The sequence below is a fragment of the Struthio camelus genome, chromosome 6 (assembly GCF_040807025.1).
Source record: "Struthio camelus isolate bStrCam1 chromosome 6, bStrCam1.hap1, whole genome shotgun sequence".
Lineage (NCBI taxonomy): Eukaryota > Metazoa > Chordata > Aves > Struthioniformes > Struthionidae > Struthio > Struthio camelus.
Window position 1 is genome coordinate 5,986,554 of NC_090947.1, and position 13,710 is coordinate 6,000,263.

The window sequence follows — 13,710 nt, forward strand, 5'->3', positions numbered from 1 at the left end:
CTTCGCCTTGCTGCTCCGGCGGGAGCGGGGCCGGCTCCTCGTTCTCGCGGCCCGAATAACCGGCGCGCAGGGAAGAGGCAGGCTCGGCTCCTCGTGCTGCCCTGCGGAGGGGCTCGGCCGCCCGAAAGGGCTCGCGCGCGGCCTCCCCGTCCCGCAACGCGAAGCTCGCCCCGGCCTCGGCCGCTCGCCCGCGCTGCTCGCCCCTCGGCCATTAATTCATTTCGGCTAGGATTTTCGGCGCTTGGCCGCATCGGGGTGAACGCGAGCAGCAGCAGCCTCCGCTTTGGTGGCGACAGCCTACGTCCCGCAGCGAGCGGGCTCCCCCCTGGGAGCCATTGCGCTCACAGTTGTCCGATTCGGGCAAAATACCGGCCGGCGGCTTCTTTCCGCTCTGGGTCGGGCAGTTTTCGACGGCCAGCTCCCTCCCGGGGACGGGGACGGCAGGCAGGTGACGGACGTTAACGGGGACCTGCCCAGATCAGCGTGCCGCGCCGTCGGCTCGGTTTAGTTCGGGCGGGAATCGCGGGTGCCGGGAAGCTGCCCTTTGGGGGGACCGTTGGGTCACGGGGAAAGACGCTTCGTGGGGGAGGCTACGGGGAGCGTGAATGGATTTTAGGGTGGATTTTAAGCTGAGCGCTGGCTCTTCTGATTGCTCAATTAAGGCTCTTCCTCTGCTCTCCTCTCCCCTCTCCCCGGTGACTTCCAGCCGCACGGCCCACCGCGAGCCGGGGCGCTGCGTCCCCCCGGCCCGGCCGCCCACCCGCCGAGCGCCGCGCTGGCCGCGAAGCGGCAAAGCCCGTGGCAGGGCAAAGCCTGTGGCAGGGCAAAGCCCGTGGCAGGCTGCCGTTCCCGGAGCCGGCTGCCTTCGCTCCGCCGGTCCCGCCTCGCACCGGAGGCGTCCGCGGCCTTCTCGCACGGGCGGGCGACGCGCGGCGGCGCGCCCCGACGCGGCGTGTCGCCCCCCACCCTCGCCGCGTCGAAGCGCGCATCCAGCCCGTATTTTTGCACGGGGCGCGGGGGCGGGGGGGGGGGGGGAAGTGGGGCACAGGCGCAGCTGCGCGCACCCGCCGCTGCCTTCTGCGGGGGAAAGCGGGCGCGCAAAAAACGCGGAGGCGAAGCACAGCGAGCGCGCCCACGCGCGGGCAAGCACGCGCCGCCCCTCACTTTTGCCGGGTCCAACCGCGCGCACCCGGCCGCGCACCGTCGCCCCCGCGCTGCTCCGCGCCCGCACGGTGGCAGCCGCCGCCGCCCCGAGCGCGCAGGTACGCGGCGCGCTCCGCAGGTGCGGGCGGGCGCAGCGCGGCGCGGCGCGGCGGGGCGGGCCAGCGCGCCGCCGGCCCCCGCCCCGCTCCCGCCCTCCTTCCTCCCGCTCCTCCTCCTCCTCCTCCTGCTGCTGGTGCTGGTGCTCCGCTCCGCGCGGCGCCCGCGCGCGTATTTCCCCGCAGCGGGCGCCGCGCCGCCTGGCTGCTTCCCCCGCCGCCGCAGCGCGCCCGCGGAGGGGGGGGGGGGCGGCGGACAACTTTCGGGCGCTGCGCGGGGCTGCGCGGAGGCGATGGCGGCAGCGCTGAGCTGAGCGGAGCGGAGCGGAGCTGCCCCGGCGGCGGCGGCGCGATGCCGGCGGCGGCGGCGGCGGCCGGGGGGCTGCTGTGGTGGAGCTGCGTCCTGGCGGCGGCGGCCGGCTCCCCGCGGGCCGCCGCGGCGCAGGCAGGTGGGTGCGCGATCTCCCCCGCGGAGGGGCCCCGCTTTCGCCCCCCTCCTCCCTCCCCCCGGCCGGGTGCGCGGAGAGGAGCGCGGAAAAAGAAAAGGGGGGGGGGGGGAAAAAAGAAGTATTCAGGCACCAGCTACTTATTATTTTGCTGTTTGCTCCCCGCGGAGGGGGAGCGCGCAGCGGCTCGCCCGCCTCCCTCCAACTTCTCCGCGGCCGCGCAAACGCCGCGAGTTTGGTCCCGCGGGGAAGTGAAAGCGGGCGGCGAGCAAAACCGCGGCCGGGGTCTTGGGGGGAGGAGGACGGGGGGGGGATATGTCCGGCGGGGGCTGCCTCCACGGGGGCGGAGGACCCTGTTATTCCCGTTATTATTAAGGACTGCAGTCGCTAGGCTTTGGCGGCGGGCGGCCCTTTGCCGCGGCGCTGCGCGGGGGTCGCGGGCGGTGCGCGCCCGGCTCCGCGCCCCGGGGCCCCCAGCGCCGCGAGCTGCGCGCAGCGCGCTTCAATCCCTTTCAGAGAAAAGGAGGAAGAAGAAGAAGCGAGATTGGGGGTGGGGGGGGAGAGGAAAAAACCCAAGCCCAACCCCAGCACGCAAGCAAACCCGCGCGGAGGCAGCGCGGCGGCGCGTGTAACTTGCGGCCGTGAGAAAAGTTGCGCCGCTGCGTGCGCGGCCGGGCTGCGCGCCGGGGCTCGGGGAAGCGGCCGAGCAGCGCACGGCAGGGCCCCGGGGAGCGCCCGCTCCTGCGGAAAGGGGGCCCGTGAACCCCCCCCCCCGGCATCCGCGGGGGGCAAGGGGGGGGGGACGGGACTTTCCCTGGCAATTCCGCAGAATTCATGTCGTTTGGGCAGCGCTGGGGCGGCAGCTCCTCGTTCGCGCGGTTGGGTTTGTATTTCGGGGTTTTATGTCACGGAGAGGGTGCTGTGTTTGAAGAGAAGTCAAATAAGCACGTCCCGGCTTTTTTCTTTTTTTTCTTTTTTTTTTTGGTTTTTAAATTCAGCTTTCCTAGCTGGGTTTCGCAGGCGTTTTTGCTTTTAGCGTGTGCTTTCCTTCTTCGGCGGGCGATCGTTTCCTAATTCTTGAAATCAGGAGAGGCAAAACACCAGACTTCTGCTGCTGCTTGCTCTTAGGTTTTCTTCTCCTATGGCTTTAATAGGTAAAGGAATACTGCCTTCCTTATTTCCCAGGCTCTTGTTTGCTGTTTTCCGTGGTAGGCATGTGGTTTTTTTTCACCTCCCTCCTTGTTTCTTCCTGCACAGCCTCTTTCTTCCACTGACTTGATACTTTTTCCATCTTCTACTTTTTTTTTTTTCTTTTTGGTAGCCTCCCCTTTCTCCCCCTTTCTCTTTCCTGTTATTTCTCCCCTAGCAACCTTCCACTCTGGCACTGCTGGCGCTCGCTCAGTCGCTTTCCAGTCCTCCTTTTTTGATCAATCTGATATGGCTGGCTGAGTGGACAATTGCAGAGCCACTCCGTTGCCCAGATTTATACCCGAGTGAAAATAAAAGGCATCGATCCAGGGGCGCTTGCGTCGCTTCCCCGCGCCGACTCCCAAGGCCGCCTCGGAGGAAGGCTCCTGGTTGCTTTTGGTCCAAAAAAAAAAAAAAGCCTCTGTTCCTTGCAGCGTGTAAAAAGGAAATCCATTTATTAAAATAACAGGGTTGGAGCGACCCTTTGTGTTTTAAGGGGCTTGGGGGCCGCTGCGGCCAGTGTCTGCTCTCGAGTGGCTCTTTCTGCTTGGCGCTCGCTGCAGCAGTGAGTCAGGCTGGGCAGGTGGGCTTTGCTCTTGAAGTATTGAGGGCCCAGTCGAATTGGGGGCTAAAACCCTGGTTTTCGGCAGCCTTTGGCTCGGGCCCTGCCCGCTGCCTTGGCTCGCAGGGCGTCGAGGGAGATGACGGCAGCTCCGCTCATGCGAGTGAGCGGTCGTGCAAACTTTGGTTTTCATTACCCTGTGTCTGTTGGTTGAGATGTAAATGCATAAATACATTTTTTTTTTTTGATTTCTTTTATCTGCGTGCACAGGCGTATAATGTTTGCGGTGCGCAGCTCAGACGGGGTCACGTGAGCCAAACAGCTTGGGCTGTTACCTGGAAGCTGGCGAGCCTTTGTTCTGCTTGAAAATAGCTGATGAATTAAGTCCTTCTTGTGATATAGGGGACTGCTGAGTTGTTAAATAATTACAGCCAAATTAACTTAGCGCTGTTTGAAGTATCAGCTGCTCCAAGAAATTAATTGTACTTCAAATGTTTTTGCACTTTTTGTCCCCCCCCCCCCCCCCCCCCAGCAAAGAGCGCGTTCAGGCCGATTTGCGCGCTGGCTGTGACCTCGGGCCGCTGCCGCTCTCCGGGCCGCGTCAGGCGGGACGTGCCCCGTGCCTTTGGAGAGGGGCATCTCTGCGGCTTTGCAGCCGCCCTCCTTGGCGCCTCTCCTGGTCCTTCTGCCCCGACGCCTGTCCCATGGCTAAAATTAGGTTGAGCTGTGAGCGCCTTTGCAAACGCACGGTAAATATTGACTGGGAGTTTCAGCCTATCTCCGCGGCTAAAGGGCTCGCTGTCTGCAGAGGGGAAGTCTCCTCTCAGCTTTTTGCTGGAGGGGACGGCATCCTGTTAGGGGCTCCGGGTCCAGCACGGGAGTCCCGCTGCCCTCCGTGTCTGCGGCTCCGGCCGCAGCCGTCCCCTGGCGTCCCGAGCTGAGCTGTGCCGGGGACCTGGACGTCTCCGGCAGCCGGCGGCGCGAGGCAGCTCTCGGAGCTGCCGAGTACCTGAGCGACTTACTTAGCCGGGACTGCTCTTTATTTATTTTAAAGAGGCGATAATTGATGTTCGTGCATATGGATTCTGGCACCAAGAGCTGCGCTTGTAATTAATGTGAAAACAGTGATAATAAGGACCCGAATTACACGCCTGTGAGCAAACAAAACGAGACTTGGCACTAACAAGTCAGGCAGAGAATCCCTTCCTCGGATGGTCGCTTGGTAGAGAAGTGGGAAGAGGCAGCGGTGAAAGGGTCTGACGTCCCGCTCGGTCCCCGTGAGCGGGGGCAGTGCGCGGGGCCCGGCACCGTGCGGGTGTGCGCCGAGTTTAGCTGCGAGTGCTGTTTTGCGCTCCTGACCTTAATTTGTGATGCTGAGTTGTTCTTAAGCGTGCCCTCAATTTTCTTACTGGGAATTAGCCAGAGCCCCTAATTTAGCGACCTGTTCTCTCCTGCGGCTCGAAGCCTGTTAGTTTTTAGGGGATGCTAGATTTAAAAAAAAAAGAGAGAAAAAAAAAAAAAAAGGAAGTGTGGAGGGGAAGTCTTCCTGCTACTGAAAAGCAAATTTAATCAGCCCATAGCGAGGATGTGCACGGGGTGTGTGTGTGAGTGCAGCCTGTCCTCAGGAGCTCGTGCGTGTCCTGTCCGGAAAGGCTTTTTGAGGAAAAACCGCTGTGCGGGTCGCTGCTAGCATTGGGGAGCCGCCGGCGGGTGTTTGGGAAGTTGGGCGCGCGCCGGCGTGTGCTGGAGTCGTGCTGCGGCAGCATCTGTAGGTGGCAGCAGCCCCCAGGAGCTCCCTGGCAGGAGGACGCGCAGCCCCGAGTTGCAGAGACGGTTTTCGAGGCTGGGGAAAGGGCCCTGTGTGTCCCCAAGGGGGACAGACCAGCCTTGGGCCCCACTTCTGGTGCCCTCGCTTACGGGAGGACAGGGAAAGCCCCACAACAACCGGGCAGAATAACTCAAAGGCTGTAAAATGCTTCGAAGGAGCAACTGAAAGAGCTCAGTTGACTTCAAAAAAAGGCATTTAGGATGTTTTACTCTTAATTGATGGCGCTTAAAATGGGGAGCAGAGTTCGGATTTCTCTCTTTTTATACTAGAGGACTTGTTTAGGTGGCCAGGAAGTCAGAACCAGACTTGATGTCGGGAAGCTGAAGATGGCCAAGTTTAAACTGCGTGCTTCTAATAGTTAGCACAGTAAGTGTAGGGACAAGCTAAGAAAAGAAACTGTAGATGCCCTGTTGCTTGATGCCGTTCGCTCGGATCAGACGGTCCTTCTAAAATGTAAGCGCTCCTTCAAAAGGAAGGTGTAGCCCATGCTTTTCCTCTTGTATGTTCATCCTGGCCCTTTCTGACCTCAAAACACAGGTGCCTCGGCGTTGCAATGATCCCTTTCCCGTCTGCTTATGCACTTTAGCATAGCAGCTGCCTCGTGCGTGGCGGTTGGTATGGTGAAATATAATGGTTCCCCTGGCAGCTCCTGAACCTGCTGTGTGCCTGCATGCATAGATACAACCGTGTGTTTGCACAGTATTAAATTCATATTTGTAAGGCTCCAGGTAAAGCAACAGCAGCTCTGCTGGAAGGCTTTAAGCCTTCTTGCACTGCATTGACAAGGCTTTGCTGGTGAAGGCCCTCCTGGGTGTCCACTTTTCCCTGTGGCATAGGCTGAGCCTGCGGAGGCTGAGCTCTGCCGTGCGGTTTCCCGCTGGAGCAGGCTCCCTGTCATACCTGTGCTGATTAAATCCTTGAGGTGTGCACTGGCCCGACTTCTCCTCGACTTGCAAGTTAGCCTCGCGAATGAGTGCAGGCTGTTGTAGGATATCATGTGCACCCGCGTAGTCGGAGCTGTATTATCCCACAGGGATACCAGCGTCTTCTGGAAGGATTCATGACTTCAGCAACCTCATCTCTGATGTTTGTTTATTCCCTTTTTTTGGCTTGGACAAGCAGATATATGCTCCCCCTTGTGCTGGGCTGAGAGGTGGCTTCCCTGGGATGAGTTGTGTGGAAGGGCCGATGCCTCTCTCACAGTCTCGTTTCATCGCTGCCAGGCATATGGGGCATGTGCCATACCTCCTGAAAACTTTGAACAGCTACTTATATATATATATATATAAAAATTTTTTTTTAGCCTGCCGGAGAAACTCTTCCTTCTTCCCACTGCATAAACTGGGTACAAAGTCCAGGACTGATGACTTCTGCATCAGTGTTACATAGTGGTCTAGCACCATGGGAGTCATTTGGACATGCAGGTCCGTTATTCAAACTGTAAGAGCACGTACTACTTGCTGTGTAAATTCATGCTGTAAGAATACCAAGTTTATAAATACATCTAAAGAATATAAATTCATTCCCCAAGACTATCAAGAAGTGTTTCCCCTTTTCAGCGATACCTGCTTTTCATCTCTGTGTTTCAAGCCTCTTGCAATAGAGGTAGATGGGGAATTAAAGTAAACGGGGAAAATATGCCCCAAACTTCTAGAGGATGCAGTCCTTATCAGACCTTTAAAAACATCATGTAGACCTCTTCAGTAAGGTCAGTTTTAGAGATTTCTAAACTATGAATTTTGTTTTGTTTCCTCTTTCTCCCGACTTGTGCAGCTGGGTGTGCAGTAACTGGATGGGCATATATAACTAGATCTTTCTTAGTCTTTTTCCAATAAATCAGCTTTGTAACACTTGCTGTTGTCGCACAGTGATGTAATTTCTGTAGCTCATCACCAGCTGGTGTTGTGTGTATGTATCTTACAGAAAATCTCCCAAATGCCCATCTGGGATGGGAGTTGGACACAGCCGGCAGGGCACGACGGAGGCGCGCCGTACCAGTCCCCGTGAGGCCGGCCACGGTCCAGCATCTGCCTCCAGCACTGACCCCGTAGCTGATGCCTGGGGAGGGATGTAGGGATGGGTCAAGCGCTGTGGTGGTCCAGCGTGCTCTGATGGCTCAGAGCTTGGGAAGTTGCCCTCCCGGAAACAGGATGCATAGCCATACTGTATTCGTGTAGTGCAGTATGTAGGGGACTTCCTTACTGCCCTTCGCAGGATCAGAGTTAGAGCCAGGTCCTAAGGACTGAAAACTCGCTACCTATCTGTTGCTCTTACTGTCTTGGTGGGCTGTGGCATGTGGTTTTAACCATCCTGGCGCACTGCCACTTCGAGCGGGATCGACCCCTCCTTTGGATGTGGGGAGCCCGTCTTCTTGGGCGTCCGAAAACTGCAGATGGATGGATGCGGGAGCTGATGATGCTTGGAAATTCACAGCCTTGCCAGGCACCGACGAAACCTGTCCCGTGTGCCCTCTGTGGGTATCCCTGCAAGGGCAGTTTCCAAACAAGGGGCCAGCGTGTGGTTTCTGCATCCCTTGGCTCTAGCCTCCTTGGCTGGGTCTGTGTGGAGGAGAGACTTGTGGGTCCCGCTCTGCGGTGGGGGGTAGTTTTCTTATGCTGTGGTCTGTTAGTGACTCTCTGCTTCCATTTTCAGATAACAGGGAGGAAAAGCATCAGTAGATGTTTCTTACGAGCAACCTCCTCTTCTCCCAAGTTTCGCTTGGGGAGTTTTTCACAAGCCAAAGGCACTTGAGCTGCTGTCTGTGCCAGTGGGGTGGCATGTACTTGGCTGCCATAAAATCCAGTGTCTCAATTTTCTGCAATACACCCAGCCTTTAGTATAAAAGAGAAGAATAACAAAGTCAAGCGGATAGGGCCAGATGGGACTGGAGGAGGCCATGTCTCCTTGGGTGCCACTCGGCCCCGCGTGGGTTGCTCAGGCAGGAGCAGAGCTGATGCGCGGCGGCGTATTTATGCTGCTGCTCTGCCCCCGGCATGGCTCCAAAGGGCACTGATTTGTGCAATATGCTGCTGAGAGGGTTTAAATTAATGTGGGGAGGCCACTCTAGCACTCCAGGACGTTATCTGACCCTCAGCCACAGCTGCTCGACTAAATTGCCTAATAAATGTCTATTAAGAACTGTGATACCTGACATCTCTTTCTCTCTCTCTTCCCCCCACCTTTTTTTTCCTCTTCCTCTGTGTCCTTCCCTGAGTTTTGTAAAGTTAAAGATCCATGAAGGGAGTGGGTGAAGTGGAGGGAGGCTGAAAGGGGGTGGGGGGGAACTCGCACTCAGCAAAAAATAAACGCTTGCCCTTTTGAGCAAATCCTTTTGAGTAAGTCTGAAAAGCCTAAAGCCCTGTGAAATGGCAACGCAACCTTAGCTGTAACATCCCTTCAAGGGACGGTTGCTCTCCTGTTGGGAGTCGGTGACAATACGCTGGATAAAGTTTGAGACCCGCTTATGTCCCGTCAGCTTCCACTATGACTCCTTCAGGCCTCTTCAAAATGGCATTGCCGCCTACTTGTAGTTTGTTTTTCCGAAGAAGCCTCTACTGCGGGGCCAGCACCCTTAGCTTGGCGATGTACCTGAACGCGTATTGCAGTCCCTCGTGCGTGCTTTACGTTGCAGCGTGTGTTTAGTGCCTTGGAGAGGGTGCGTGGAGCTGGAAGTGCCGGGAGGAGGGATGTGTGGTGGTACCTGGCTTCCCTGAACCCTGGCGAGTGGCTGAGGACCTTTGGCTCCCCCAGATGTAGCTTCCGAGGCGGGGGTCGGGACCGGCAGGATCGAGCCGTTCGGACGCGTGGACAGGAAGACAAATCGTCGTACTTAACTTGATACGCATCCTAATGCTCAATTTCCATTAATTCAAATTATGCCGAAATATCGAGCATTTTAAGCGTAAAAGTTTATGTAGCGTGTTTGGTATGCTAATGGAATATCTTAGTAATCTTTTAAGGTTAGCGTAGCGGCCAGATGCAGCGATAAGCATTTGTTGGTGAGAGTTATTTTGTGTTAACCCCTTCCCCGAGAGCTTCCACGGGCTGGCAGCTGTGTGTCGGTTGTGCTGTGGCTGTCAGCCAGCCCTAACGTTAAAATTTTCAATTTTTGACTATGCGAACTTGAATTATGGATATTTTTGCTCATTATCTTTGGCAGGAAAAATGTACGTATCTAAATTTAAATTGCTATTTGCTGAGGATGTGTGACAGTATTTAGAACTCAGTATTATTTTATTATCTTTTTGGAAGGATTGAAAAAAGGGCTCATTTATGTCAAGAGATATTTCTGTAGCACATAAAAATATCAGTGGAGTAGCTAAGGTTTTCCAGTTGTTGTTGACTTCAAATTTAGCAACCATTGTCCCTGTTGATATATTTAATGCTCTAAAAATGTACTTGCCATTGAGTAGGAAGCTGAAGTGATTGGTGGGCAGATATAATTCTTTAGGAGCTATTAATAATGTTTAGAGGATGTATGTTTTTGAGCGTTTGGAAAAAGCCATGGAATTTTATTGGAAGAAGACAAATTAACGTATATGGCTGCTTTTTTTGAAAGGCACCTTTATTATTCTCTCTGTGTGCTGTAGTGATTGTTGCCTGAATTAGCACATCGTGAGCAAGAGAAACTGATGCACAAACAGAAGGGTGTGCAGCTAATTCTGTTTAGCAAATTGCAATCTGATCCCTGCTATTTCACGCCCGCTGCAAGCTGACTCAGTCGCTCCTCGCCAAGTCCCGATGAAATGTCTCGGGGCCCAACTCTGGCACTGGTGGTGTAACGTGGGAGCCGCGCTCTCGAAGCCGGCAGGGTTTGCAGGAATGAGGGAGTTAATGTTTCAGGAGCAGAAACCGAGGTTTTTTCAAAACAAATCGCAAGTAACGCAATCACAGCTTTTCATTCTCCTTCGCTCTGTTCCTTGAGCGAGAGCCTGTCTGTAGCGGGCTGCTCTCGGGTGACTGGAGTTTCCCCAAGTTTCTCCCTGGATTGCTTGGTGCCAGAGCTGCCTCTCTTGTCTCCTGGAGTTTAGAGCTACTCTTAAAATTAGGCACGCTTGGATCCACCCATGTAACACGGTTACAACTACCGCCAGCCCGCAACAGCCTTGCGCAGCTGTGGTGCCATCCAAGAGCTGCATCTCGTGTTGAGGTGATCACGTTAGAAAACCATGACTTTATTAAAGTTTAAGGAAAGGCAGTAACTGTTACAGTGTTTCAGTTGCCCCAGTGCTGCACGACCTCCTGAAGACAAGGGCTAAATCTGCTTCCAGTGTTGCGTCAGCTGTGGCTATGAAACCCTGTTATATCACGATATAAAATGCGGGCGCTGCGTGGATAGCGTGGTGCACACAGCATGGGTTTTTGTGGAGCCGCTGGCAGCTGTGGTGATGCTTTGCACTTTCCGTGGCTTAGTCTAGTTCCTCAGAAAGGAAACAAAATCGCATCTGTACTGAGTGGTTCTGGCTGCCCAAGGGTCTTGGTACGCAGCTTTAACCTTTAATAACGTGGATTTTTATTAGCATTTGCAATCTTGTAATAACTGAAGTTTGGGGACGGTAGGAGAATGTGGGTGTTTTTTGTTTGTTTTTGGGTTTTTCTGAGATTTCCAAATAGATATATGCAGTGTTATTGGCTGCAGATTTCTTCACGTTAATTTTATCCCCCAGGTCTTGGAGTCCTGGGAAGCTTAGCCTTCACATGAAGAAAGAAAGCTCTCTCTAGCTGCAGTGTGTGCAGAGAAAAGTTAAAGCTCCTGCAGCTCAAGAAACGGGAGGCAAAAAGTCCAAGGGTTACTATCTTTCCAATCAATATTTTTTTAGTCCATTCTCAACGTTTTACTCAGGGGTTGGATGGCATGTGGTTTTCCAACATCTGGCAAACGTTAGTGACTTTGGAGAGGGGGAAAATGGGTTTATTAAGCCTCTAATAGCTTCACTCTGCTGTCATGACATGTGGTTAAAGCATTAAATATGTGGGTTATGCCTCATGCTACAGTAGAACAATTACCAGGTGGGTGTTTTTTGATTCTGGAAGATGATCTTGCCAAACTTTTGCTGTCAACTTGAATAACGTCACTCTTGCTGAAGGCTCATAGACATGAGAAAAAAGCTTTATAAATAGCAGCTTTTCTCTGAGTAAAGGCCTGGGCATGTGATTTCTGTAGACCCAGACCAGTCCAGTTCATTTGGGCAGAAGGCTCTGGTCCCTAACGACTTGTTTACTCTGGACTTTTCCCATTTTTGGGTGGTTACATGAGAATCACCTTGATACTCGTTTCCACTCAGTTTTCCTGATCTGGTGGGACTGTCTTGTGGTGACACAATGAAATCACTCAAATCTGGAGTGAAACCCCAGTTATGTAGCGGCACAGGCTCAAGCACGTACTTTGCCAGGTAACGTTTCTTTGGGAGGCTCTGGGGCAACGTCAACTTTTTGGATCACGTGAGCCAAACTTGGGACTGTTGAAGGCAGCATTTCTCTAGGGGCGAGAGAGAAACTCAGACGTGGGTCTGGCAGCACTTCTCAGGGCCGGGCACCGTGGTGGTTGGCATCTTCCCCCTTGCTCAGTCCTGCGTCTTGTCTTTCAGTTCCCGCTCTTCTAGGAAGGAAAAAAAAGGCTTTTGTTGAGAAGTTCAGTTTGTTCACCAGGGCTCCTCCAGCAGCTCCTCATCGTGAGGTGTGAGCTGAAATAGGAGGCGAGCGCTGGACTGCTGATAAAAACATGGGCCTTAGCGGCGAGCAGTGATGGGAGAAGGAAACGCAGCAGGGATGGTAGTCGGCGAAGCGCTGCCTTGAGCCCTGCAGAAGTCTGGAGAACGAAGACTTCAGGGCAAAGCAGCTTCCCTTGGTGCTCAAGAGACCTGCCTGGATTTCCTGGAGAGCAGTGTTTGAACACCACCAAGGTTGGTACCCGCTGTCTGGGAAAGGTCCTGGTTCATGATCTACCGTGTTACCTTTGAGCTCAGGAGTCTAAAAAACCTGAAGAGCTTGGGGTATTAAGCCTTTTTTAGACAACGGACCGAAAGAATTAAGTGAAACAAGGCTCTGCTGCTGCTGATTTGGTCTGTGTGCGTGGACCGTGACAGTCATACAGCTCTGCAAGCCATGCATTAATCTGGGAGGTGAGACTGCAGGCTGCTCCAAAGTGTCACGCAGCTCAGATAAGCAAATCCATGCTGGTGTTTGTATAGACTGTAGGATAACAGTAATTAGTAGGATAGCAGCAAAAGCATGAGCATGGGCTGTCTAAGCCCAGCTGTGTGGATGCGGATGAGTGTTGTTATGTGCACAAACGTCCCCATCTCCACTGTGGTCCCTACAGGCTAGTTTACAGCTAGTGCAAAAATGTCTTCCCCCCCCACCCCAGTTGCAACGCCTCTACTCCTGGTGCGGTGGTAGCAATTTCTATCCATTTTCTCCATGGTCTACCTGTAGGTGTGATGGCTTGAATATAGATGTGAGAGCATTAGAGTTGCTTTTTTCCAGGCCTTGACAAGTGTATGTAAGGCTCCAGGATCATGTTCTCAGGTCTGGTGCTTTTTTTTTCACTGACGTGCATCCCAAGGGAGCTGGAGCTTACCGAGTTGTCTTTTAGTCTTTGTTGTTTTTAACTGGACTTCGTTTCTTTCCCACCAAGTTTGGGTTTCCAACAATACAATTACTTATGGATTTGTAAGTCAGAAATAGCTTAGTAATTGCTATGTTGCTTTGCCTGCAGTAGCGATGAGCGTCTTAAATGTAATGCATCATCCACACAGAAAATTGAAATTTGGCCAAAACCTGAGTCTGCCGACAGCTTATCTTCAAGAGCTTTTGGTTAATATATAAAAGAGAGACTCGTGGATGACATTCACATGAAAACAGATGGTCTTTGGTATTGTTCCGTAGAAGAAAAATGCTCCTTGTGATTGGCTGAAAATGCTTTAGGATGATTAAGTTTACATGGAAATCTCTCCTTAGAAGACAATGCTAAGGTCTGGGGCATTAACCACTTAAATCACATATGCAAAATACCCATTCCACCTAATACTTTAAAGCCTGAATCTCACCTGATCTTCAGGGTTGAGCTGATGAAACTACACATGCAAATTGCAATTGGCTTGCTAACGGTATGGTGTTTTAAAGTACTTTAAAATTTGATTTCCTCCCTGGAATGTGACTTCAGCAGCAAGAATGCCTAAGAACAGCTCTTCCACTGAAAAAATTAACCATAATAAGAAAACTTGCCAGTGATTGAGATGAAGATATCGGGAATGTTTATACAGATATACGTGGCCATGTATGTCGTCATATATGCCCCTGGCTTTTACAAATCCAAGGACCAAAAGTTTCAGCAGGAGAAGCTTGTGGCTCAGTTCAGTGGGCATGTGCTGCTTTACACTACCGTTACATGATAGTCTTTTGGAGTAAATATAACCTTCAGCATGT

At 53.4% G+C, this 13,710-nt stretch overlaps 1 protein-coding gene across 3 annotated transcripts in view; it reads left to right on the top strand.

The window, feature by feature from the left end:
* Positions 1 to 1,611: 1,611 nt before the first annotated feature.
* ERBB4 (erb-b2 receptor tyrosine kinase 4) overlaps positions 1,612 to 13,710 on the top strand; it is a 597,238-nt gene continuing 585,139 nt past the window's right edge. The window contains exon 1 of one of the 3 annotated variants that reach the window (XM_068947909.1): positions 1,612 to 1,708. In XM_068947909.1, the coding sequence (XP_068804010.1) occupies positions 1,612 to 1,708 (97 nt within the window). Of the gene's footprint in view, positions 1,709 to 2,781; positions 2,860 to 13,710 lie in introns of those variants that run through there. The other 2 variants (XM_068947910.1, XM_068947911.1) reach the window with 2 other exon arrangements.